General features: G+C 46.4%; 2 protein-coding genes across 3 annotated transcripts in view; both read right to left on the bottom strand.

Moving 5' to 3' along the window:
- Positions 1-546: 546 nt before the first annotated feature.
- LOC311355432 (uncharacterized protein) lies at positions 547-8070 on the bottom strand (the record flags this gene model as incomplete). Its single annotated transcript, XM_084475196.1, has 14 exons — positions 547-783; positions 895-996; positions 1100-1210; positions 1551-1752; positions 3001-3050; positions 4958-5038; positions 5153-5254; positions 5385-5489; positions 5691-5927; positions 6414-6511; positions 7233-7344; positions 7475-7576; positions 7691-7732; positions 7930-8070. The coding sequence occupies 14 exons, from the start codon at positions 8068-8070 to the stop codon at positions 691-693; spliced, it is 1578 nt and encodes a 525-aa protein (XP_084331322.1). The 3' UTR covers positions 547-690.
- A 216-nt stretch (positions 8071-8286) lies between these two features.
- slc4a2b (solute carrier family 4 member 2b) overlaps positions 8287-27769 on the bottom strand; it is a 52902-nt gene continuing 33419 nt past the window's right edge. For both annotated transcript variants that reach the window (XM_084475373.1, XM_084475374.1), the window contains 21 exons: positions 26743-26923; positions 26044-26267; positions 23744-23877; positions 22249-22469; positions 20234-20370; positions 17895-18075; positions 17342-17477; positions 16649-16883; positions 16428-16542; positions 15729-15913; positions 15195-15405; positions 14641-14847; positions 14292-14440; positions 13889-14083; positions 13022-13246; positions 12425-12514; positions 12013-12179; positions 11586-11839; positions 11144-11313; positions 10650-10823; positions 8287-10528 (listed from right to left, as the gene is read on the bottom strand). In XM_084475373.1, the coding sequence (XP_084331499.1) occupies positions 10448-10528; positions 10650-10823; positions 11144-11313; positions 11586-11839; positions 12013-12179; positions 12425-12514; positions 13022-13246; positions 13889-14083; positions 14292-14440; positions 14641-14847; positions 15195-15405; positions 15729-15913; positions 16428-16542; positions 16649-16883; positions 17342-17477; positions 17895-18075; positions 20234-20370; positions 22249-22469; positions 23744-23877; positions 26044-26267; positions 26743-26923 (3672 nt within the window). In that variant the 3' untranslated portion in view covers positions 8287-10447. The remainder of the gene's footprint in view (positions 10529-10649; positions 10824-11143; positions 11314-11585; positions 11840-12012; positions 12180-12424; positions 12515-13021; positions 13247-13888; positions 14084-14291; positions 14441-14640; positions 14848-15194; positions 15406-15728; positions 15914-16427; positions 16543-16648; positions 16884-17341; positions 17478-17894; positions 18076-20233; positions 20371-22248; positions 22470-23743; positions 23878-26043; positions 26268-26742; positions 26924-27769) is intronic.

Genomic DNA, 27769 nt, shown 5'->3' with positions numbered 1-27769 from the left:
GAATGTTGCCAGTAAAAGTAAAGCGTAATGCAGTATTTCTCCAGAGAGAATCGCTGTTTCTCTTCTACACAGAAAGCCCTGAGTCACTAAAGCCGTGATGTGCTGTCTGGGCAGATTATGTTGGTCGAAGCATGACTCAGCCATCACAATGGACAGATTAGAAAGAGAGAAAAAGGCAGACGTACATTAAGAGATAGGCCTCGTTTTTACAACTCTAATGTCTGACACAAGATATAGTTTATTTAGTTTGTGTTATGGACAATGGAAACGACCTTGTTAAGGATACAAGGACTGTGTGTGTGTGTGTGTGTGTGTGTGTGTGTGTGTTGGCTTTCTGCTCAGTATTACAGCCAGTATGTGTCGCTGTTATTCCAGCGTTTAACCGCTGACTCGTGAACTCCTAGTCGGGTTCAGTCTGTTATGAAATTAGCTGATCAGAACAAATAAACATTTTTGAGTAAAGACAATTTAAACTTTAATTAAAAACATTTAATTACAAAGTCGATAAGCATCTATTAAAATGAAAAAAAACCAAGTCTTCCGAGTCCCGCCAGTTACTAATCGAACAAAACTGCGTTACATTTACATTTGAAAGTATAGTAAAGAAAATAGTTTTTTATTTAAAAAATGACGAACGTATTCTACATGGTATGATAACTATTGAGCCGAGGGGTGACAGCCAACACGGGGTCAGGCGCTGTTGGAGCCGGACGCCAGTAGAGTCGGGGCCCCCCTCGTGTAACTCATCCTCCTGCAATGGTCCAGCCGCGTTCGCTTCATCACCTGGTGGAGATAAAACATCCACGACAGTTACAATGTGGACCTTTAAAGAGTTTTTAGTTACAAGCTATCAACATGAAGCTATCATGATAGATTGTCCCTTGGCAGACCTACCGGGGTGAGTTTGGGTCTTTGGATGCAGTGGACATACGGCTTTGGATCGGTCTCCATTTCGTCTATATACATTTTGTAGCACACTGTGCAGTCCATCAGAGGCTGTAGCAGTACACAAAGAAACGTGAAACGATGTCATGTTTTAGACAAGCGGATTGGTCAACAAAGGTAAGACAATGAACCTTCATCACGAGGATGCTCTCACCCTATCGTTCCTGAAGGGGCAGGTCTCCGCGGTGGCAGGAGTCGTGCCTTTAGCACACGTGGTGGGCTTCAGGAGGAAGTGGTGGAAGATGTGCCTCGCTCCGAACCCAGCCTGGAACGGAACGGTTCACTTTTAGAGAGCCTTATGCCAAATCAGTGGCTGTCCAAATAAACCATATTCACGTGCATTTGTTTAAAATTGTATAATGTGATTATATGTGATTAGGATTAAATATGTATCCTTAATTAAATAATCGAAAAGACACAGAACAGACAATAATCATGTATTAATTAATCAATACAGTATTATTAATTCAACTTTTATTTTTTCACCCATTGTAAGCTATTAACCATAATGTGTAGCTATGGTCGATAATTACCAATGAACTTACATTTTATACACTTCTTTGTGGGATATGTAAAACAAAAGTTCAGAATAATAGCTAGATTACCTCGATGTCAGACTTCTCCACACTCCGGAAGAAGAGGAAGTGAATCTGAACTCCGGCATGAGCATGCAGTTGTTCGACAACAAGGTCCACACCGGCCCGGTTGTTCTGGTCCAGCTGGCTGTATTCGTCGCTGGCCTGCGCAGAACACAGCAGCACCCCGACCGCCAGCACCACCCACAGCAAGACACACATGTTGTCTGTTCTGTCTGTTCAAAGCTCCTCGACTGAGCAGTTGCTCCACAGGCAGCCCGGGATAAACATGAAAAACAGGTCCCAGCGGGTCCCAAACAAGAGCCTCCCTCTTCCCTCCTCCCTCTTCCATAACAAACCCTGAAAGCCCCAACACACCCCTGCTAGTTCCAGGCACTGCTTAGTCTGACACTGATTCTGAGTCTGACAAGTTTCCGAGAAGCAAGGCCTATCCAAAACATATCCACAGGGCTAGAGGTCATAGTCATAGATGCTATAGCTGTGTCCTAACACATTTCACTGTTTTATTGTTATCTGTTTTGTTGTTTGTTACATAAAAAACACATAACAAAACATAAAACAACGCTTCTGAGAAATGATCGGCCTATACTATAGAGAACCCCAACCAGTAAACCCATCAATATTTTGAATATATATTTTTTTTTTATGAGGCCTTTGTTCCTATCCTATCCTAGGCAAAGCACAAATATCTGTCACCATCAGAAAGAGATGAAAGGCTCTTTAAGGCTAAGCAATGTTCCTTTGTTAAAAGTGTGTTAAAGTGTGTTAAGAGTGTTAAACAGCTCTGTATTCTGACAGCCATCACTTAAGAAGTATTCTGACATATGGGTCTAGAGTGTTTGATCAGTAACCTGGGGCTCCCAGTCCCTCTGCTCTGCAGTAAACAGAAAACAAATGTTCTGGTTTCACACTTGCTGTGTTCTATTTCAGCCAGTAGGTTTTGCGGTTCTTCGAAGCATTTTACCACTGACTCATGAACTCATAGGGGTCAGTCTCTATGCTTTGAGTTCAACAGATGCTTTTGAGTAAGGAGAAGGGTATTTCTAGGCTGTCAACCAGACAACAGGGAAGCTTATGTTCTTTTTGCTCTGGCAATTGCGTCTGCCCCCCTCCGGTTAAGACAGTTGTTCAGCAGATTTGTATCTAATATGGGGCACATTTTATACAATGACTGTTCAGAGGAGCACCGAATGGGAGAGCCGTTGAGGCAAGCAATTAGCCTCTTGGGGCACACGTTTAGTAGCTAGAGTGTAAGGTACGCAGCCAATAGAGTGTCAGTTCAGTCTCTTGTTGTGATTCAACCGTCATCTCCTCCAACATCCAAAACAGTCAAAATACAGACATTTTAAGTGTTTTAAGTTATGAGCTATCAACACAATGGTCTCAGAATAGGATTAGGGTAACCCTATTCTAGTCACATGGCTGACCTACATGGGTGAGTTTGGTTTTTTGGACTTACGGCTTGGGCTGAGACTCTATTTCACCTCTGAACACTTTACACTGCACAGTCTGTCAGAGGCAGAAGAAGTACACAGAGCCTTCAGAACTGTTATTGTTGCTGTTCTCACTTTGACTTTCTCTCCTGAAGGGGCACGTCTGTGCATGGGCAGGGCCCATGCCTTTAGTATACCTGCAGGCCGAAGTGATGGAAGACGGGCCTCTCGCCAAACTTGGAGTTGCTCCACAGGAAGCCCGGGAAAAACAATACAACAGGTCCCAACGGGTCCCAAACAAGAGCCTCCCTCCCCCGCTGCCTCCCAGATCCTCCAACATATTAAACCCTGACACAGCTTAGTCTTAAACTGATAGTTTCTGAGAAGTTACCCAATGCAAGACTTAGTTTATGCATTAAAATGCGCCTTGATAATTAGCAAGAAATAAGCATTTTAGTTTCATAATCTTTCTTCAGCGAATGCGTGTGATGTTTAGTTTGTTAGCTAATGCAACGTTTCCTTGCCATGGGGATTTGGCAAAGAAGATAGAAAGCCAAAAACCCTGCTGCTACCCCATATACCACACAGCTTGGATGTTGTTTGAAGCAGTCTTTGAGTTGCACAGTCAACTGTGCTGTTTTATTTTATGTAACTGATTATTTTCTTTATATAAAAACAATTTTTTTGGAGTGACCCAGGGATGAAAGTTATTATTCTTCTTTGGTACCAAATAGGCCAACATGTTTCTGCAGGGCCAAAAGGAAGTTGATGTTTGCTTAGCTTCCAACTTATTTTATATATTTTTTTGGTTTATTTTATAAAAACGTTTAACATAATCATGAACAATTTAGCTTTAAAGGTTTTTGAAGTGTGAACACAAACAAAGTAAATGCAGGCTTAAAAAGTTATTCAAAAAGAGTATTCAAATTACCAACAAAGGGGACAGACATACAGGGAGTGGAACAAAACCACTATTCATGGGGACACGGAATGATTTGGGAGTGAGTTAAATCATCCATTTGGAGGCTCTAGTCCTGAAGGAAGAGACATATTCAGTAGGTGACCTAGGGGTCAAGGACACTTGGGAGTGAGCTCCCAAGTAGACCAAATAGACCTGGGGTCCCACTACTTCCACTAAAATTGTTGAATAAAATGATGGTGGTTGGGTAATGCTTTTTTATTCTAGTTACCTCCCTATTGTTTTATATACAACTTTGAGAATGTGCCATGGCAACGTTAAATAAACCAATCTAGATAATTAAATTATGTGATGAAATATATCATTAGATGTAATAGGTTAATATTCAGGTAGACCTGTTGCCGTCAACAATACAATTTACTGTTACTGACTCCGGCCCTCCCAAAGAGCCAGGCTGAGTGATCTGGCCCTCCTAGGAAAAAGTTTGGGGAACCCTGAACTAAACTATTCCTTTACCAATGATCCATGATCCAGTCATTTAAAGTGAACTGCAATATTAAGCAGCAAATGTTTGTAATTTCTACTCTATAAATTACTTAAATAATTGATCAATGATCAAAATTAGATTTGATAAATATTCTGTTAGCAGTGCTGCAGACTAATGGCTGCAGCACTGCTAAATACCAACAAAGACAAGTTTCTCAGAAACAATTGGAGGAGTTTTATTAGTCCTTTAATCCATTCTGAAAAGGCTTACCAGAAACATCTGACATCACCAAAGAAAGAGATTACGGTAAAAGATACATTTACAAATATAAATTTGCTCTAAGTATTGAGTCTACTGTCGGAAATGTCCAAACAGCATTTTTACAGAGTCAATACATTACTGAATACACTACAGTATATTACACTAAAATGTTTGATAAATGTTCAGCAGAATATAAAAGATATTTAAAAAAAAGCACAGTGCAAAGGAATATGGCCTTTGAGAAGGAATTACAAAAAGGTCACTATTGTGTTTAGCACAAGACATAAAGATTTCAAACTCTCCCAACATGTCATGCCCCTATGGAGGCCAGTAGAGTGGGAGCTCCGCTGCTGTAGCCCATCTCGTTACAGTGGTTAATCCTGGCTGTCTTCATGACCTGGCACCCAACAAACAACAACACATGATTTCATTAACCCCAACCCTAGGTCATTCGATATGACGAGGTTTGAATATGATTCCAGTGCATAAAGGTTAAATCCAGTGTACTGACCTCGGTCAGAGCCGGTCTGTGGATGCAGTGGACGTAGGGCTTGGGTGCGGCCTCCACGACCCCGTCGTAGGTTTTGTAGCACACGGCACAGTCGATTAACGGCTGAACGGATACAACAACACCAAACGAGTTACAACACGCAGGTTATTTTTTTTAGGAGATTACATCTGCAGTAAATTCTTTCTAGAGAAAGCCAATGTGTGAAAGAGAACGTGATGTCCTCCCTACTTACCCTGTCGTTTCTGAACACACAGTTGCTGGTGTCCACGGTTCCTTTGGAGCACCTCGTCGCCTTCAGGTAGAAGTTGTGGTAGATGTAGGCCACGTCAAACCCGGGCTACAGACGTAGAGACGCAGGTATTAGTCCATAAACTCCATATGATAATAACCATATAATATAGCCTAACGATACACAACAAACCGCCAATATAACGACGACATGGTTAGACCGTATAACGGTCACATCTTTAGTGGGTCGGTTTTATTTGGTTCCTGTCATTGACCCGTTAGTGGACTCCGTTGCTCGGAGGTCTCCTACCTGGATGTCGGACTTCGACAGGCTCTTGAAGAAGAGAAAATGATGGTTGATTCCGGCGTGAGAGTTGAGCTGGTCCACCGCCAGGTCCACTCCTTTCTTGTATGTTTCATGGAGCAGGTCGTACGCCTCGTTAGCTCCGGCGGACACGAGGAGAGTCCCCGCAGCTAGAAGCCATAACAACGCAGCCGCCATCTCGCTCTCTCTACCAGTCTGACTAGACAAGACTGGAGGATTACGCTGCCAAGATTACAACCCACACCCCCTTACCCCCAACACACCCAGTCCCACCAACCCCGTACCCCAAACACACAAACGCAGTTCTACAGCCACACCACCACGGTCCACCACCCCCCTACTCCAAACATACCCACCCAGCCTATCTCTATCTATCTTAGCTAGTGGTTCCCAACCTTTTATACCACTAAATTGTCAACAGTAATACAATTATGGAATGCAATCATTGTCGAAATAATGGTCATACTTTTAGTGAACTATATATATATATTTTTTTTTTTTAAAGAATAAAATCCAACGTAACATCGACGTCAGGCATTCAAAGGTGACTTCAGTTAACTTGTTTGATGAGTGATCGTTGGTCGTTTAGGGTCGTTTCAGTGTGGCACACAGCAGCGACGTTTGTCTCCCCCTAGTGGTGGGTTTATATAATTACTGCAGCAACACCCCGAGTCTCCCACATAGTTGAGGAATTAAAGCCGGCTTTACTTCCAGAGGAGGCTCAGGTCCTTTAATGTCTGCAACCGGATGCTCCAGATGTTTTACGTGTCTGTTGTTGCGAGCACCATCTTCTTCGCTGTGGTGTCCTGGGGTGCGGGCATCAAAGCGAAGGACGCAAACAGACTAAATAAACTGTTATTGGCTCTAAGCTTGTCACCCTGGAGGAGGTGGCGGAGGACAGGATGCTGGGAAAACTGCATGGACAGTCTCTCACCCCCTCCACGAAACTCTGGACAAGCTTAAGAGTAGCTTCAGCAGCAGACTCATTCAACCCTGCTGCCTTAAAGAACGGTACAGGAAATCATTCCTACCTGGTACCGTTAGACTGTACAACGCTTCTCAGCAACGCCCACGCAATACACACAAATAATTTAAATTTAAATCTTATCACTGTAAATAAAACTGCACCTTATCTCTCCTTCTCTTGCACCTTATAAATCCACTAAGTTCCATTTTGCTCAGTATTTAATATTATTTAATATTATCCTGGAACTACTAAGCATCTTGTGTATATTGTTTGCATATTGTGTATTGTACTGTTTTTAATATTAATATTTGCCCTTACCTCGTGATTGTATTTTTGTATTTCTGATTGTATTGTACCGCTGCTACGATGACCTAATATCCCCCGGGGATAAATAAAGTTCTAAATCTATCTATCTATGTTGAATGAGCCTCCAGTGAACTATCCTCACTGAGTAGTGACGGTTTCTATTGATTCTATTGACACCACCTAACCATCATTTTTTAACAAATACAGAAGGTCAGTATTTACAACAAGTTTAAGAAAGGTCAATAGGCCTATACCTAGGTCTAGGTTTCGCAAAAAATATTTGTCCCCTATTTCGGCTAGGCTGCCAGGAGCTCCGCTGCTGTAGCCCATCTCGTTACAGTAGTTCACCCTCTTCCTCTTCATGTCCTGACAGCAAACACACAACGCATTCATGTTAAACCCATGTGACTCGACACTATGAGATCCAGTGGTTTGAATTTGATCCTGGACTTCCAGTGCAGCAGGTTGAAGGAGAAAGATGAATATGTGAACTGACCTCAGTGAGAGCTGGTTTGCGGATACAGTTGACGTAGGGCTTGGGACTGGCCTGGATCTTACCGGCGATGGTTTTGTAACAAATGGCACAGTCGATTTCGGGCTACATGAATACACACACATGCCACAGACCAATCACAACAGGCAGCTCAATTAAAATATTTAACCTTTAATACTTTCTCTTCAGAGAAGGAGAAGGTGCATCTATTCTACCTACCTTGTTTTTTCTGAAAGGACAGTTGCTGGTGTCCACGGTTCCCTTGGGACACCGAGTGGCTTTCAGTTAGAAGTTGTGATAGATGTAGGTCACATCATCCCCGGGCTACAGATATGCAAGTAGAAGGTATTAGTAGGACTACATAACAACCACCAGGTTAACTGTAATGGTTTTATTTTCTTACTCTCCTACTTGACGTCAGACTGTCCTATGCTCTTGAAGAAGAGGTGACGCTTTACTCCCGCACGAGAGTTACGCATCTCCAACACCAGGTTCACTCCAAACTTGTAGTCCTGAGGCAGCCGGTCGTAAGCCACCTGAGCCCCAGCAAACCCCAGCAGAGTTCCCACACCGACAAGCCACAGAAACACTGCCGCCATCTCTTCGTCTTTCCCTCCAGACTAGCGCTCAAAGCTTACAAATCAACAATCCCCTATCAAACCTGAACACACCCACAATTCATAGCTTAACCATTTCCATTATTCCACTACAGGCTACAATTTACAAAAGTGGATTTTGACTGAAGAGAAATGAAACCACGGCATGAAACGGGCAGAATAAATAAAAAATTATCTTTATTTGCCATCAATATTTGAACCATTTATGTACAAGGTAAATTCTGTCTTTGTATTGCGGTTTTTTTTTTTTTTTTTAAATGGAACAATATAGCATTTACTTCTGACAAACTGGTCACAGTCAGATTAACACAAATCCACAGGCCAGATCCACACACACACACACACACACACACACACACACACACACACACACACACACACACACACACACACACACACACACACACACACACACACACACACACACACACACACACACACCTAACCTTCATTAAACCTTTTTTCTTTATATATTCAATCTTAGCTTCACTCCTGTAACAATAAACGCACGTGGTAAAAATAACAACTTGTGCTGATCACTCTTCAAAAACGTTGAAATCAATAAGATACATACTGTACGGACACTGTACGGTTGAAGGGCATTCAAAATGTGTTAATTTAGATACGTTTCAGTATGTGACGTTTACCAACAGGTGCGGATTTGTCAACCCACATGTTTCTCTTGAGATGGTATATGGTATGGGAGATGTACAGAAACATAGGATCAAAGAAAAAGAAATAAATTTCAAGTAAACTCTAAGACAAAACATAGGTTCTTATCGGCAATCCTAGCATAACATTTGTAAAGCCTTCGTTTTCAGCAAAGAGATTGGTGCCAAAATTCAAGATTGTCGATTTAATCATATAGAATTTTGTTAAATAAAAATAAGTATAATTCTTGAATGAAAGGGTTCTTCTATAAGCATTGCAAATAGTTAGTTACCAGAGACACATGTAAAATTAAGTTATAAACACATTGTGGAATGTTGAACAAAAATAATTCAATAAAAAGGGTTGTGAAATGTCTTGCACAACTTTTTCAAGCTCAGTGCTTGCCAGGACTTGAGATGAATGAACTGATGATCGTTCAGACTAAAAACTCACAGTACATCACTACGTTTGGCAATCAAAACAATGCAATTATATTTAGTTAGCACCCACTAACAAAACAATGCTTTAACTTTATTTCACTAAGTGAACAAGTCAGAACACCATGCCACAATGGCTTAGGCAAAATAAAAAATATGCCAAAACGACAGCCAAAACGACAACAATTTTATTTAGCTACGGTAGATAACCTGTTTGGACGAGTGACCTTTATGATCCAGTAACTAGTGTGTACCCTGATGTTGATATTTATACGGTTTTGGTACAACAGCAATACTTATGTCTCAGCAACGTTTATGTCTCCCCCTATTGGTGAGATGTATGTACTGCAGCACCTCCCCCAAGTCACAAACGCAAAGCAACATAGCTAGCTACTCTATGGCTAAAACTAACGATATTCAGCCAGTTAGTATGCATATAAATACGATTTTGTAAAATACAGAAACATTACATTAAACATCAGTCACAGGACAATATATTTAGGAAGCTACAACAAAGCTAATTAAGGCAACGCTGATTTATTGAGTGAGTATATGAGAGGTCCAGCAGGACGACAGAAATATTACAAATATCTACGTTAAAACACACATTTAGTTCCACATCCAGATTCTTTGTCTTTAAAAAGTGCTGGAAGCGTGAGTGGCTGCAGTCTAAGAGAAGGCAGATAAAGGCAGGAAATAGCCCATATTTCTATTCCTAAGGCGCTTGGTGAGTTAAAATAAATTAATATGGTAAAAGAGGAATGTGTGACCACTCTAATCCCAGGTTATAATCCTAGTCTGGGTCCAGCATAATAACAATATTATTGCCAGATTTTAACCTCTCTTCCCCTGGAATATTAACACAGGTTAAAAATGATCTATTAATTATCTCTAATTTAAATTAAGCCACTATATTTTAGTTGTTTTTGTTTTTGTGCGCAAAAGTGTTCAACTTTATTAGTAAAAGCAGAGCATGGCCGGACTCCTCCTCAATGCTAACAGCTAACAAGAGAGAAAGGTGTCTGTTGGTGCGAGGTTCAATTGGTTGGGTCTTGAATGGGCTGGTACTTAACTGAACCCATTGTCATGAACCAAGACCCACGTCATCAGCGGAGCTTTGTCCAATCAGCTTCTGGTCTCGGAATGCTGGACTCAAGGTTTGGTGCACAGTGCATTCTGGGAAAGTGAGTCGGACTCCAGACTCACACAGAATTGGTGGTGTAAGCGTGATCAGTCACCCACTGGGTCAAGGATGTGGTTGCTGGGCAACGTTAAACTGGCATGTGCATGGTGTCATACTCGTCGTGTCCCTCTCGCTCATCAAACTTTGGCTCTGCGTCGTCGGCGTCCAGCTGGAGAGAGAGAGACGGACAGAGAGACGGAGAGAACGAACCACAGTGAGAGATAAACAGTGTTATGGGATGTATGCACTAGTGGTGGCGCATGGAGCGGTATATTACAAGATTAACTTACACAGATCATCTCCCTTGAGGTGAAGATGCGGGGCAGCAGGAACATCTTGACGGGGACGGTGAGGATGAGAACAAAGGGGAAGGCCAGCGACGCCTCGGTCGACATGACAACCCACAGCGCCGCCAGACACACCAGCTGGATGCAGGTGAACAGGTGCATCCGCAGTGTCCGCACCTGCACAGGACAAACACTGTTACACACTACCTAGACTCAATCTATGTAGTATCCCTGTGAATTCAAACCTCTCTTGGAGGACCCTAAACGTAACTAGACCAGAGCAAGGGTAACTATGGGGATTTGTGACGTAGGTGTGGACGGGGTTGTACTATATGATGTAATGCTGAGGGGTTGCTGTAGTAACCTTATGGCTGAGATGCGGTCTGGGTGGTTCTATATGATGTGATGCTGATGGGTTGTCGTGGTTACCCTGCAGTTGTAGGTGTGGTCCATGTGGTACTACGTGTGATGTGATGCTGATGGGTTGTCGTGGTTACCTTGCGGACGTAGGTGTGGTCTGGGTGGTATTTGGGCGGCATAAGCAGCAGCATCATGCGCTCAGTGAGCTGGATGCCGTTGAGGGACATGACGCCCATGTAGAGGAAGATCCCAAACAGGACGGCCAGGGGGATCTGCCTCAGCAGCTCCCCGATCACAATGGAAAGTCCTGGGGAGTAGGAGGAGACACAGAGCAATTCACTTAAGCCTCAGGTGGCCACTTCCTGCAAAGTAAAAGTCCTGTCTTGTTTTGGATTCCCAACTGAAGCTCTAAGCTCAGGTTATGTACACTCATAAGTAAAACCTGCGTTGCTGTTTAAAGAAAATCATAAATAATAGTAATGGCTATGAAAATAAAGACCAATAAATATAGCCATTGTCATTAAATTGGTCACGATGAAACATAAAAACGTTTCCATGACGACGACAGTGACTACTTACCGACCAGGATGGCAACCAGCAGACCAGTGACCCTCTGCTCCTTCACCTCCTGGATGCGGGGCTTGTCGCCGGGGGCGACAGCCTTGCTCATGACTGTGAGGGCGTTGGCATGGGTGACTGAGCGCACCGTGGCGGCTGCCATCCAGGGCAGACCGAACAGCGCAGAGAAGCCCCCCAGCACCACGATGAGGAAGAGGTCCAGGTGGAACCCAGAGCCCTTTACCAGCATCCTCTCCTTCTTACTCACGATCAACCTGGACACAGAGATGTACATAAAAGGGTAGTTATAAAGGGATCACTTCTCACACTAGACAGTCTGTCTGTAACCTAACACCACAGGTAGCTCCACTGGTCTTTATCTGCAGAACTGCATTGACCATCTAAACCCTGCTGCTGGTCCCAGTAGTCGTGGTCCTGGTCTACTCACGTGGTGATCTGGGTTTCCATGAAGATGAGGATGAAGACCAGGAGGGCTGGCAGCACGCAGGCGAACATCATCCAGATGGGGAAAGGCTTGACGACGCCCAGGGGGTTGATGAACCAGCCCCTCTTGTCAGGACTGGTGACCGAGAAACCACTGGGGACACTCAGCTTCTACAGGGGGGCAGGGATGGAGAAGGAGTGAGTGGGAGGAAAGGAAAGAGGAAGAGGGACAGAGGAAGAGAAAGGTGGATAGATTGAGAGAGAGAGAGAGGGAAATAGAAAGAGTAGGAGATGGAGACGGAGAGGGAGACAGAACCATTGGATGATGTTGAGTTAAAGTATGTGATTATTTGTGGGAGGATAGGTAGATAGGTAGGTTAATATCATAGGTAGGTGGATAAGTAAGATGTATGTACTTGCGTGTACGTGTCCTCAATAAGGTAATCCAACAGCACGGTGATGAGGATGGCGATGGGAACTCCGAAGTCTCCGATAATCCTACGGAACTGATCAACCAAGACGCAGCAGTCAGGCGAGACCGCCCAACAGTCAGACAAGACCGCCCCTCCACTGTCTTCACGGTGCCCTCCCCTCTTACCCACAATGCATTTTTCTTCCCTTTAGCATCTCAATAATGCTAAGTTAATTAGATGTCTGTCGCTTTTCCAAAACGCAAGATATATTAGATTACGTTTGTTTATTGCAATAAAGTTGTGTTAAAGACTTAAATCCAGCTACTCTCAGAGGAGCATGCACGACTAAAGGCTGCATTCTCAGCAGAAATAAGACTAGCAGGAACTTTATAGCACGTCGTAGTAACGTACCTGACCAATGTGTTGTACATTTGCATGCTATGGCTAACAAATGCTAATGGCCCAGCTAATTGGCTAGCACACTAGTGGTGGAGGTGTGTTGCCCTGCTGTCACACTCTTCATAACAAGGGACACTTCCTAATAAAAGGCCCGGTGGAGAGGAGGTGGAAGCAGGAGGCGTCCCCCGGGATGGGTCTCACCCTGCCGGGGAAGAAGGCGCTGTTCTTGAACTTGCGCAGGTAGAAGGCGATGAGGAAGGTCCCCGCCATGAGCACCAGGGAGAGCAGCGCTGTGTTGGGCTCGCCCAGCACCTTTAGTGGCACCGTGCTGTTACCGACGGCAACCAACGGCACCGTCAGGTTCTGGAGTGCCGAGTCACTACTGTTACCAAGGGAACAGCGCTTCAACGGGTGCTCCTTGAAGATCTGTGAAAGGGATGTCAATAATTAATTCAGTAAATATAAACATAGATAAATAATATTTATATTTAAACAGCATATAAACACATACAGGATGTAAGTATAAAATCATTTATACCATATATAAACACACACAGACAAAAATACGTCGTATATATCCAGTACATACAAATAGGATGTAGATATATACATACATATACATAAAGAGTACACACACAGTATGGAGCTATTTCTCAGAAGAACAGCTCTGTCCTCCTGCTGAATTAGATTAGATAACAGTTTCCCCAGGCAGGAACCGAGTTACCACTCACAGCCAATCACAGAGGATCCTAATCAGAGGTAATTCATCAGTCCAGCTTCCAGATAAGCCCTCGTTATGAAAACATAACCGTTTGAACCCCGAGTTTTGGCACGCGTCCAACAACCACTCACTAAACTTTACCATCATCTGCATAACACGAGCACACGCGCACCCACGAATCAAACCCTGAAATCCGGAGTGAGAGGTGAACATTCCAGGCTACAAAGTAAAAGCCCTCTCTGCATAATCGTCAACCTGTTAAAACGTAGACAGGAGGACTAAAACCTCTGTGAGGTGTGCTGTCATGATTAGAATTATGATTACAAAGATGATGATGATGAGCATACCCGGCCAAGCTTGATGAAGGTCTCGCAGATGAAGATGAGGGAGATGAGGAAGGAGAAGATCTCCTGGGTGAAGCGGGAGACGAAGCGGACCAGGAAGCTTCCCTCGAACGCCACCATCACCGTGACGATGATGATAAGCCAGAAGCCGATCCAGACCCGGCCCGTCAGGTACTCCACCTCGTTGGCCTTGCAGAACTGGAAAACACAACCCCCCACAATGCATCACTCTACTACACAACACCAGTTTGTAGTACACCCCGGTGTCTCTGCAAAACTTTAAAACACACCCATGATGCATCATTACAAAATCAAGCAAGGCTTTCCTCCAGCGGGAGAAAGCTGCCTGTGAACCCCTCTCGTACAGTGCTGCGATGCTCACGGAGGACCTAGGTGGGGTACTCACCGTGTAGAAGGCCTCCTCGAACACCAGCAGGGGTCCTGAGAAGCCCACAACCAGGAGGGGCTGGGCCCCCAGCAGGGTGAACACAATGCCCTGCATCGCCGTGGAGACGATCAGCTCAGACACACCAATCAGACCCTCCGTCTTCTCCCCTGGAACAAGCAACCAATCAAACTTTGTTTATATCCAAACACAGAGTGAAGATACCTGAATGCAGCATCACACACTTACAAACCACATAAAACAATACAGACAAACAATGAAAATACCTATCAGAACCGGGCAACAAAAGAACGTCCCTTGCCTTGCCTCTATCGCTTCAGAGAGTGTGTGTGTCGGTGTCGAGACTCACCCAGCAGTCCTCCGAAGGTGATGGCGGGGGAGAGAGCGGCGAAGTAGATGAAGATGACGGCGGCGGCGCACTGGGCGTTGAGCGCATCTTTGAAGTCACTCAGGTACTTGGGGTAGCGGCGCCGGACGTCCCGGATCAGCCCGCCGAATGGACGTCCCGTTCGCTCCAGGGGGTCGTCCTCCTTCCTGGGGGGCTTCAGCAGGGCCTCTGGAGGAGACCGGGAGGAGACATGTCAGGGTGCTGTGGAGCTATGTGGTTGTTTGTTCATTCGGCACGGGGGCGTTCCACCTCGGGGTGGGGGCCCACCTCGGGGTAGGGGCCCACCTCGTGGTCCGCCAGACCACTGCTGGCGGGCCGTTATGATCGATTTCTGAAATCCCCGATTTTTAGGTCAAATGGTTTTTACCATTTTTTTTTTACCAAAACACAATTTTATCACGTATAGTGAATAAACACAAGGTTCCCGCAGTTTAAAAAAAATGCAATCATCCAATATCAACTCCTAGCCGTCTTGTGTCAGGGTGGAACCTGGCCTCAGAGCAGCGGACTCTCACCCTTCTCCTCCATACTCTTGGGCTCCAGCAGCTTGACCTCCTGCTCCTCCCTCTTGCGGAGCATCTCTTTCTGGAAGCGGGACACTGAGTGCAGCAGCTCGTCCCCTCCCATCTCGGAGGGCGGCAGCACGATGCTGAGGTCCAGGAAGCTGTTGATGGCGTTCAGCAGGTCCTGCCGGTCGTCCGCCAGGTAGGCCGCCTCGTGGAAGAGCTGGTCGCAGCCGAGGGGGAGGAAGGGGGAGTCAGGGCGGAACTACTGGCGAGTCACACTGGATTAATACTGAGGTCACACCGGGTTCACACTGCATTCACACTGGGTTCATACTGGGCTTACACTAAGTTCACACTGCATTCACACTGGTTTCACACTAGTGGGTTCACATTGGGCTCACACTAAGTTCACACTGTGGGTTCACACCGCATTCAAACCGGGTTCACACTGGGTTCACACTGTAGTCTGGACTAAATACTAGTACATACTAGGTGCTACAACTTAAAATCTATCAACTCAAAATGTCTGATTTCATGTCCAACCTTGTCAGACATGAGGGTGGAGATGGATCGTCCAATCTGGTGGTAGTCCATGCTGGTGCTGGGCGGGCCTAGCAGGACAAACAGGAAGCGGACCGGCACCGGGACCTCCAGCACCGAGTCCAGCTCGACCGCCTCCAGCAGCCGCACAAACGCCATGGTGGGCTGCTCCAGGAAGTCCAGGCTGCCTGGAGAACCAGACCAGAAGACACTCAGTACACTACTACGGATCATAGCACACTGTACAGAACATACACCAACAGAGCTAATTGCGAATGGATGGATGTGTGTGGTTGGGAGGCAGGAGAAGCTGGATGGACGGTTGGATGCATACAGTCATAATGGTGGATCAATTGTTGGTTGAATGAATGTTTTTACGGTAGATGACCCAAGTGGATAGAAGTTAATGTGCATGGTCACATATGGACTAATTGGTTGAAGGATGATGGATAGCGAGATAGATAGATGGAGTGAAAGATAAAAAAAGATAGATGGATAAATAGGTTGATAGATGGATGGCGAGAAGATCTCAGGCTGACATCTTGTGAAGAGATTTAACAAAAAATACAACATGGCTACAGTCTCTATTGTCTGTTGGATCCTCTAACAAACAGCCCCTTTGAATGCAGCTTAAAGACACTAGCTGCTCTCTGCGGAGATTCAAGGGGATCAAAGGAGAGAGAAGGAGAACAGAGTACTGACCAACGAGGACCACCGTGGCTTCAGCGTTCTCAGGGATCTTCTCCAGGAGCTTCAGCTCATGTTTGGACTTGGAGCGATGCATCGCCCCCAAGGAGGACTCCTTCATCTGGGAAAACTACAGGAAGACATCAACAGGGGGAATTAGGCCCTAGGCACAAAGAAAATTAAAACTCTCCTCATGAGGAGCCTGCGACCCATTCAAGGTAAACCCCTGGACTTACCTGCGCGTCATTCTTCTCTATGTCTATACGTAGCTCTGCCTCGCCGGGGACAGTGGTGGAGCCCATGAGGGGGTCTGTGACGGAGGGCTCGGCCGGGTGGGGGTGATGGTGGTTGGAGGGCTGGTGGTGGTGATGGTGGTGGTGGTGGTGGTGGTGGGGGATGAGGCTGCCCAGGCTGGCTGCTGAGATGTTCCTGGGGAAGTGGGGTGTGTGCTCCTTCTCATCGCTCGGATGACTGGAGGAGTGCATGGAGGGTGGGATGGAGGGCAAGAGTGGAGGGAGGGAGGGTGAGAATGGAGGGAGGGAGGGGGGGTGAGAGTGGAGGGAGAAGGTAGAAGAAGAGGGAGGGATGGAGGGCAGAGTTAGCAGGAGGAAGAGACATAATTGACATACAACATTGACATAATTGGCCACTAGGGATGTCACTTAGTGTCACCAGAGACAAGACATACAGAATACAAGTAACCTGCACACCATCAAGTTTGGTCCTGGTCTGGTGTTCCTGGTTATGGTCCAACTTGTCTAGCTGGTCCTGTGCTGCTCTAACAGGTCCTGGTCTAACTGGTCATGGTTTAACTGATCTAGATGTTTCTGGTCATGGTCTTACTGGGCCTAGTCTAGCGTGTTTAGGTGTAACTGCTCATGGTCTAACTGGTTCGGTCTAGCTGGTCTGGGTGTCACTGGTCCAGTTACCTGTGTTTCAGCAGCAGTGCCCGCAGGACGTTGGCCCGGTCCTCAGCCTTGATCTGGTCTGAGATGATCATCTGCTCCACCACCTGGTGGGCAATGCCAGGGAGACTCTTCTGGTCCAGGTCCAACAGAACCGCACCTAGAACAATGCAGAATAGAAAGAGAGAAGGCTTGCTTAAGACACATTACACATCTACAGAGTCGTCCACAGTGTCTTAAGGCTAAGTTATGGTTTCACGTTGACGCAACGCAAGGCGGTTTACGGACCCATTACGTCGTCGCTCCTTCCGTCCACCACAAGGGCCTAAAAATTTTAACCTTGTGTCAAGGCGACGCAGCAGCAAGGGTCGTGATTGGTCTGCTAACTAAGACCCGCCGCAGACCCAAAGCAGGTTCACGACTGCGCCGAAGCGACTGCGTGGTCCTTGCGTTGCGTCAACGTGGAACCATAACCAAGCCTTTACTCCCTCTGCTCTTCCTCCCCTTTCTCTCTCCGACAACTTCTTCCTTCAGCTCTTCATCCTTCCCCACCCCCCATCCCCCTCCTCCTGCTCACCATGGGAGATGGTCTTGCGTAGCTCCAGCAGGGATCGGAAGGACAGAGAGGCGACGTGAGGCTTGCCCCAGCGCTCCGTCTCCTCCTCCACGTCCTCCTCAAACTTGATCCAGCGAGCCGTCTCCTTCCACTGCATCTCCTGGTTCTTGTCCATGGTGAGCTCATTCAGCTCCACAAACACCTGGAGAGCACGCACATAGAGAGAGAGAGAGACACACACACACACACACAGACAAAGTGAGTGAAAGGGGGTAGTGGACATAGGTGAGAGAGCATGCACATCCAAGCGTGTGCTGTCAGGAAGCAGTGGTTAGGACTTAGGAGACACACACACACACCAAAGTAAAAGACCTGCCCTGTTGACTGTAGAAGCATGTTTTAAATACCTTTCAAAGTAAAAGCCTCCGAGCATGTGAATATTATCAGAATGACAGCCGACGTGCTTCACTCCATTCCAGGTTATTCAGGCTCAACAAACACAACAACAGTTCTCATCGGGTCAGTACCGCCAGTTATAGGCCACACAAAACCCGACCCATCTCCTCTAGTACACACACAGGACCACCGCTTAAACAACAAACCAACAACCACAACCACAAACCTGTTATCCAACCTGTGAGCCAACCACACTCCACAGCCCCATGCTACCAGTCCTCCCCTTCTCCCCCACCACTCTCCTCACGGCCCCGTGTTGTTATCATCCAGAGGCCGTCCAGACGGCCACCTCCACACCATGCCCTGACGACCCGACCGCCCCACACAGCCTGGGGGTGCGGGGGGGGGTCCGGCGTCTCACCTTCTGCTGCCGCATCGTGAGGAGCTCGGAGAGCAGCAGGGCCTGGGGCCGTGAAGCGGAGCGGTACAGAACCACCGGCTGGGTGGGCAGGGGGGGGGGGTGACAGGTCAGAGACACGTTGGAGCGCTGCTGATCCAGGGACCCGGTCCCACACAGAGGACCGCTGATTCCAGACACCCGGACCCACAGAGGTCCGCTCCTCACACACACCTCTACAGAATACCCCCGCTTATCTCTTGTTTACCTGTGTGTGTGTGTGTGTGTGTGTGTGTGTGTGTGTGTGTGTGTGTGTGTGTGTGTGTGTGTGTGTGTGTGTGTGTGTGTGTGTGTGTGTGTGTGTGTGTCGGAATGTGCATGTCCGTATATCGGAATGTGCATGTCCGTATATGTGTTGCTGTGTGTCCGAATGTGCATGCGTCCGTGTGCATATGTGCGTGTGTGTGTGTGTATGTGAGTCTGGATGTGAATAAAACATGTCTCAGTGTCTGGTTACCTGGGCTCATCCCTACGCCCTCCTCTCTCTCTCCCTCCCTCCCTATTGGGTGTGTGAAAGGAAAGAAGTAGCTCATTCATTTTTAATGTTGTCCCCGTCCCTGGCCTATCCCCAAACAAGAGGAGAGGACTTAAACCAGAGGGGAGGAGAGATTACAAAGAAAAGAAGAAGAGAGGAAAGTAGGGGAGAGAGGAGGGAAGAGGAGAGAAGAGAGGACAGGAACAGGGAGTGGATAGGAGAGAACAAAGAGGATGAGAGAGGAGAGGAGAGGGAAGAATTGAAGAGTGAAGAGAAGAGAGGAAGGAAAAGTGGATAGGAGGAGAGAGAGAAGAGAGGATTAAAGGAGAGGAGAGAAGTGATGGATAGAGAGGGGGAGAGGAGGATGAAAGACAGGAGGAGAGAGGAGAGGAAAGAGACGAGTCGAGGAGAGGGGGCTGTGTCTAAGCCTTTCCAAAACATTTCCACGGATCATCATTATCTTGCTTATCAGAAAGATTAAAGGTCACAGTCATTTTTCCATCTTCAACATTTCTGTCCTACATAGACTTTCAGACTATTAGCCTTCATTTTTAACACCATCACCCTTTACAAAGTAAAAAACCTGCTCACCAACAAACGTTTCTTACGTCAAACACACACACACACACACACACACACACACACACACACACACACACACACACACACACACACACACACACACACACACACACACACACACACACACACACACACACACACACACACACACACACACAGTCCCAAGAAGGACTGAAGACCGACCGACAGAGGGCAACGCTTAAACTCTTCAGCAGTGTGTCCAGACTAGTTGAGGGTGGCACACAATAACACTTTGTAGTTACAATGTGGCGAATGCATACTTAACTTGATAAAACGACTAAACACACAACTGTTTTCTTTTAGACATTGATCTCCATCAACCGTGAAATAAGGGTTTGTCAGGGTTGCATCCACATTGTTTTAAGGGGCATATACCACCAGCCCCTGCCTGAGCTTGCCCCTGCTCTCTGGTGCTGATTCTGCCCTCACCTCATGGGGCGTGTGGTCCTGCTTGCGGCTGCGGGTACTGGGCTCCTTGTGGTCCTTCCCTGTGTGGACCACCTGGCCCTTGGTGCTCTTCCGGACCAGGTGCCTGCGGACCCCGGGGACATCTTCAAAGCGATGGCCTGAACAGAGGACACATTCCCGGGGTTAGGAGGGCGGAAGCCAGTGGGAGACCTTGGAGGATGGAAGGGGCTGCCAGGGAGACTAGTTTATTGTGGTTTAATTTGCAAAAGGAAAGGATAAGTAATTTAGTTTTCAACTACTTTTGTGGTTTTGGTGTGCTTTTATTGCCATTAGGGACAGCAGAGCAAAGACACATAGGGAGCGGGTTAAAAGATAGGGAATGATATGTAGTAGGTTGAACCACCACGGGAAAATGAGGGAAAGATAAGGAAAATGTAAATCAATGTGTGGAAATCACATCATCACAACAGTGACAATCTGACCTTTTGAAATGAAAACATGTCAACTTTAGCTTTTATTATCTCCAAGAATTGTATCATAAACCTTAACGTCACCTAAACCGATTCTGTTCTGGTAACTCCAGCCAGATACTGCAAGCAACATTATAATCCCTGACAAATATAATCACAGTGCAGTCTAATTCTAACAAATAACAGCACATATGGATACGGATATGGAACCTGTGATTTCCCCTTCAGAATAAGAGCGCCCTTACCTGCCTCCACAGTGGTGACACACACATAATAAACTGAAAAACTCTTCATCAAAACCATCACTTTGAAAAATAAATACAAACTGGTACCGTCTCGAAACGCTGGTCAGTGGACCTGAAAAGTACAGAGACGGGCTGGCCAGAACCTGGGCTTATCTGGACCCATGGGGGGCAACGGCCTCTTGAGGGAGGGATGGGCTTAGAGGTGGGGTTGGGGGGGTTAAGTTGGCACGGTTGCCTTGGCAATGTGACACCCGCAACCTGACCGGCAGCTGACCCGTGCCGAGACGTGGACCCGTCAGAGAGAGTTAGCCGGGCTGGGAGTCAGACAGAGCTGGGCCGGGTCTAGAGGGGAGAAGAAGGGGCGGTGGTGGTGGGGGTGGTGCTGGTGATGGAGGTATAATACTGCTTGTTGAGCAGCAGCCAGGTGCCCTGTTCCCAGGCTAATCAACAGATAGGAGATGTCCTGATGGACTTCAGGATCACTCTGCCCTCTTGGTTCCAATAAAGACCTTAATGAGCTACTGAGTACTGATCCCTCATCCATCCATCCTCTCCGCCTCCTCCTCCTCCTCCTTCTTTCCCTCTCCCCCTCTCACTCCCCCCATCTAACCCTCTCCACTTCTCTCCCTCCACCCCCCCCCCCTCTCTCATTAGTGCAGGCTCTATCTGGGGTCTGTTCAAGGGCCCTCTGATGCTGATGGGGGGGGGGGGGAACAGCTAATGTTATTAAGCGTCCCTGTCTGACTTGCTCTCTGAGGGGGGCGGCGCTCTCCACTGAGGGGGCGGGGCAACCGTCCATGAATCATATGGTTTGGCCCCACTCCCTCCTGATGTGTCAGCAGGCCAGCAGGTGGAACCAAACACAGAGCCGCTCGTTAAAACACACACACACACACACACACACACACACACACACACACACACACACACACACACACACACACACACACACACACACACACACACACACACACACACACACGTTGTAATTCTGTCTAGACATCACCTACACTAGAAAAGCCTTGTGCCAGTGTTAGGGAACTCAGCCAGTTTCTTATATTATACAGGAAAATCGTTAGCTTAGGACTGTTTATTGCAACACCTACACTGAAAAGGTAGCCTGAGAACCAGACGAAGAGAATAAACTCTCTGCTCCCTCCCTACGTTTCCCCCCCACTGAGACAATAACGAATGTGATTGACAGGCAAGCTGGATTCCCTGAACCAATCAGAGAAGATGAAGCTGCCCTGATTGGTCAGGAATGAGCCGAGAGCGGTCTCAGATCAAAAGAGAGTTTGCTATCCGTGGCCGCCTCTCTTACTCTTGATGCCGTCCAGGTCGGCGGAGGCCAGGGTCTGGGCCTCGCTCTCGTCGGTGGGGATGCGCTGGTACTTGGCCTGCTCCGCCCCCGTCATGTTGCCTGTCCTGCGGCGCTCCGTCAGGTCGTAGCTGCGGCTGGTGGAGGACACGCGGCCCAGCGGGGGGTGGTCTGCGCCCGCCTTGAATGGAGCCGGGCTGGCCGGGCTGTGGGACTCTGGCTTCCTGGGGCGGGACGGGGGCAAAAGGAGAGAGAGACGGAGGGATGAGGAGTGAAGGAGGAAAGGAGTGGAAAAGGGGGTCACAGTCTGACTACTCTTCACTCACAGAACTTAAAACACAGATATGAGGTGAGATGTTCTTCCGGGAGCTTCTCACCTTGGTGGATTTGTGTAACGTAGCCCTAGCGGATCTACATTTGAGCCGTGCTATTGTAGCAGAACTTAGAAAGCGCTGTGAAATGTGATCAACGACTTTGCACTAGCACTAATAAATAATAAACACAAATTGACTAACCTGTTTTTTTCTGTCCAGCTGTTTTTGTTATGTTCCGGCACTTATCCAAGTCGCTTTGGACGATAATGTAAATAACGAGATGTAAACAAATAGGAGACGCAGCAATCCTATGAACCATAAGCATCAAACCACCTGGACCAAATCAAGGTGTTCCTTCAGTCCTTCACTCAAAAACAACTCCAGGTTACTCCAGACGAAGCTTCAAGTAGATCAACTCCCCAAACACCACCACAGGCCCACTTTACCCAGGGATGCGTCAGGGCTTTCGGACGTTCTGGAAGGGACTGTACCTGGTCTTTGGACTAGAACCAACTGCAAACCAACCCCGTCTGTGGTACCAGAGGACAGGGGGTTTCTATGGCAGCGGCTGATATATGGGGAGGTTATTGGGTCTGGTTGGATCACACGCAGCAGGCCCTCTACATGCCAGGGTCATGGTAACCCGATGGCCAATCAGGCGAGCTTCTGAGTGGCTCTCAGCCAATGTGAGTGCAGTCGCCAAGAAGACGGGTAAACTTTTCTCAAAAAAGATGAACACGAATGTTACACAACCGACCCCACAGCAGGTACACCGATACGGAGACCAGGGGGAGATTTCTGTCCTCCCAAACCCGTAACAGTGATGTGACAGAATGAATTGTGCGTTCATGTGCACATGTGTGTTTCAGATGCACAAATGTCCTTGAATAGTAGAGAAAGAACATGATAAAGATATATTAAAATTGCAGTGGGAGTGAAGGCTTGGATAACAGTCTGCCAAATTTAATCTACTGTCAATCTAGGGTGAGATCTTTGAAGATCAACCAATTAGATAGGAGCGGACTTAGGGGAGGGGGCTTAGCCTCTCTAACCTATCAAAGAGCAGTTTCAACATTCCGAGCTCATAGATTCCCACAGATCCTCCATAGTCGTCAGAACAGCAATCAAACAGGAACACAACTCAACATTCATAACCGAAAGGAACGTTTCTAGGTTGGACTCACTCTGTGGAGGTAGAGTCATCAGTCTCAACCCCCACCCCAGACTGGGTTACGATGCTCACGTCTCGGACCCCCTGGGGGGTGGAGGAGGAGTCGGACTTGTGGGTCAGGTGGGGGTCCTCATCGGAGACGAAGAACTATGGAGGAACACAGGAAGTGACAGTTGAAGAAATGTTAATGAATAGGAGAACACAGGAAGTGACACTAGAAGAAGGCCTTGAGGTGATGGGTGAGGGGCCTGATGAGGTAAATGGGTGTGGCTTGGTGTGAGTAGGACATGGTGTGGGCGTGGCTTGGTGTGGGTGGACCATGGTGTGGGCGTGGCTTGGTGGTGAGTGGGCCATGGTGTGGGTGTGGCTTGGTGTGAGTGGGCCATGGTGTAGGCGTGGCTTGGTGTGAGTGGGCCATGGTGTAGGCATGGCTTGGTGTGGGTGGACCATGGTGTGGGCGTGGCTTGGTGGTGAGTGGGACATGGTGTGGGTGTGGCTTGGTGTGAGTGGCCCATGGTGTGGGGGCGTGGCTTGGTGGTGAGTGGGACATGGTGTGGCTTGGTGGCGAGTGGGCCATGGTGTGGGCGTGGCTTGATGTGAGTGGGCCATGGTATGGGCGTGGCTGGGTGATGGAGGGAGGTTATTGGTACATAAAAACATTCTATAATAAAATGAGCACTTAAATGCATTATACTTTACTTTATCTTGAGCGTGGCAATTGTAAACTTAAACAATTTCCCCCCGTGGATCAATAAGATATAATATAAAGATATATATATAAGATATAATGTGCTAATATTTTGGGGGGTTTATTTACGGGAAATAAGATAGGACTTGAACTAGAAAATGATGTGAAAACAGTATTTTGCATGAGTATATGATGAAATAGAGGAAGGTGCTTTATTTTATGAATACCGTGTATAGAAATAGACTGTCAATAAAATAAATAATACATTTAGTATTGTTTATTTTAGAGCTTCATACTAAACTAATACACTGAACATACATACAACAGAAGTATGGTTGGAAACGAGGAGCATACATTTTAAATAGTTACATTTAGCATATGGACACACCTAGTCCTGTTTTTCCTATTTTGTCAATTATCAGACTCTATTATCCGAAGTGGCTCAATTTGAATTCAGATCCATGTTATTTAGGAGGAGGCAGGGCACAGGTTAGGGTGACTACAGGTTAAGCTGTGGACAATGTTGATGGTACCCAGTACTTCTGAGCTGTGAGAGGTGCACCCTAAAGAGTACACCGCCCCCCCCACCCCATCCCTATTAGACCAATATTGTCACTGCAACCTGAGACAGAGAGCTGACTGACCGAGAGGGCGATTAAATATTCAGAGAGGAAAATATGCTCACAGAGACCCGTTCTGTTAGCAGTGTGTATGTCAGGGGCTTCACCACATACCAACACCCTGTCACCCCGGGGGGGCAACGCTACAGGAGCAGAGAGGTCAGGGGTCAAACCATAACAAAGGGGTCAGGGGTTAAAGAAATGCTTAGTTGAAAGACACAGTAGTGAGGTTTGGGATGCATTCTTCAGAAAAGTTATCGTATAATAGTACAGTAATATAATTCATTTATAATAATAGTTATCGTTATAGTATGAAAGTAAAAGCAAAATACTTATAATATAATAATAGTACTGTAATAGTATAATAGCTTTGGTTATAGTATAATAGTACTGTAATAGTATAATAGCTGTGGTTATAGTATAAAAGCAATAGTAAAATACTATCAGTAATATTATGATTGTACTGTAATAGTATAATAGCTATGTTTATAGCATGAAAGTAATAGTAAAATACTAATAGTAATGGTATAATAGTACTGTAATAGTATAATAGATATGGTTATATTATAAAAGCAATAGTAAAATAGTAATAGTATGATAGTACTGGAATATTATAATAGCTATGGTTATAGCATGAAAGTAATAGTAAAATACTAATAGTAATAGTATGATATGTAATAGTATAATAGCTATGGTTATAGTAAAATACTAATAGTAATGGTATAATAGTACAGTAATAATATATTAGATATGGTTATAGTATAAAGTAATAGTAAAATACTAATAGTAATGGTATAATAGTACAGTAATAATATATTAGATATGGTTATAGTATAAAGTAATAGTAAAATACTAATAGTAATGGTATAATAGTACAGTTATAGTATAATAGCTATGGTTATAGTATAAAAGTAATAGTGAAATACTAATAGTAATGGTATAATAGTTAGTTAATGAGGGGGTGAGGGGTCACGGTGGGGGGGGGGGGGGGTGGGGGGGGGTTACCTGCACGTCCTGGGGCCCTTCCGTCTCCGACTGGGAGGTGTGGCTCTCGGGCCCCTCCTCCTCCTCCTCCTCGTCATCCTCCCCCTCCTCGATGGGCGCCCCCCCGACTGCGCTGGCCTTGTGGTCGCGCTCCTTCTTCCTCTTCTTGCTGCTCTTCTTCCTGCGGCTGTCGGGCGGCAGCTTGGACAGCGGCCGGTGGATGTGGTGTGAGGAGCGGCGGTTGTCTGGGGGAGAAACACACACACACACACACACACACACACACACACACACACACACACACACACACACACACATGATGCGGCGCACACGCCAACACACCCACTTCACTGTGGCCGAACTGAAACCGGAAGGGGAGGGTACTGACGCTATTCTGTCACCCTGAGGTGTGGTCGCATCGTTACATGTAAACTAAGAACCAATTAGTCTTAGGTTTCAGCTTTCTTCTCCCTCAAAAGAAATCTGGGTTTCAGATGAATACACTTCTCAAATGTGTTCTGTGTCTGATTATTTTTTTGAGTGATGCCCTCATATATACGTATTTTATTTCTTGTCCTTGTGTTTTCTCGGTTGTTAACAACTTTGTAATATGTCATTGCGTGCATGAAATATAAATTATAAATTAATAAAGTTTGATTGATTAGATGAATCAAGATGGTTGACTGTAAGACTGTAGTAGACTTTCTGAACACGGCTTACACTGGATGTCCTCCTCATGGTAGTTGCGGTGCTGGTCGTCGGGGACAACGGAGGAAGGGCTCAAGATCTGCTGGAAGCGCTGGACGCCCAGGGCCTTGTTCAGGTCGTCTTCATCCTCCTCTTCCTCGGCTCTAGGGGCCCCGCGGATTGAGGAGGAGGAAGAGGAGGTGGGGGCCTCGGGCTGCAGAGAACAGACAGTGACGCACAATAATTTAAACTCTCAATAAATGCCTTTTTCTATCAAATTTTTATATAATACATTAGATTATATAATATAATTATATTTCATAGTTTAAACTGAATGAAAATGTGTTAAAAGCATCTCATCCGGGACAGACAACCTCCTTCTCCCTTGAATGCTCTGTGAGCAGAGTGGGGGCGCAGTTCACATGCACCGCCACCAGAGGACGCTGCAGTGCAGAGAATCTCACACCGCAGCGAGCAGCAGATCATATGGTCATATGGTGACATGACTGTAAAATCAGCCCCGTTTAGGTAACCACGCAAAACGTGCCTGCTTTGATCAAAAAGCTCTTATTCTTGATGACAGAAATGATGTGACCCAGGAAAAAAAGAGAGAAGGGTGTTTGGTATACATCTATTTTGTATACAATAGTCATTTAACTGATGCTTTTATCCGAAGTGCATTAGTAGACATTTAGGGGCCGGTAGGAGATAGTGGTCATCTTGCTCTAGGATGACTACAGGTTAGACTGCAGACGATTGGGATAGAACCAACAACCTTCACCACCAGACTATCCTGCCCAAGCCTGGCAGTGTAGCCCTGTAGCATGCAGCTCAGCTGTTTATTTGGACAAGAGATGGAGGAGATGAGGAAGAGGAGAGCAGGTAGATTCATTCCCACCCAGCACGTCCGCTAGCCCCATTGCCGTGGATACTGCACGTTGCCCTTGGCGCTAGCTATGACCCCCTTCTGCGGCAGACGCAGGGAGGGGCATCGCTACGGTAACCTAATCTAACCCCCACCACCCCCAACGAGAGCGTTCTCAGGAAACCCAAGTCCCCA

The sequence above is a fragment of the Micromesistius poutassou genome, assembly GCF_964030765.1.
Source record: "Micromesistius poutassou genome assembly, chromosome: 11".
In the NCBI taxonomy this organism is placed as follows: Eukaryota; Metazoa; Chordata; class Actinopteri; order Gadiformes; family Gadidae; genus Micromesistius; species Micromesistius poutassou.
This window is presented reverse-complemented; position numbering and strand designations above follow the sequence as displayed.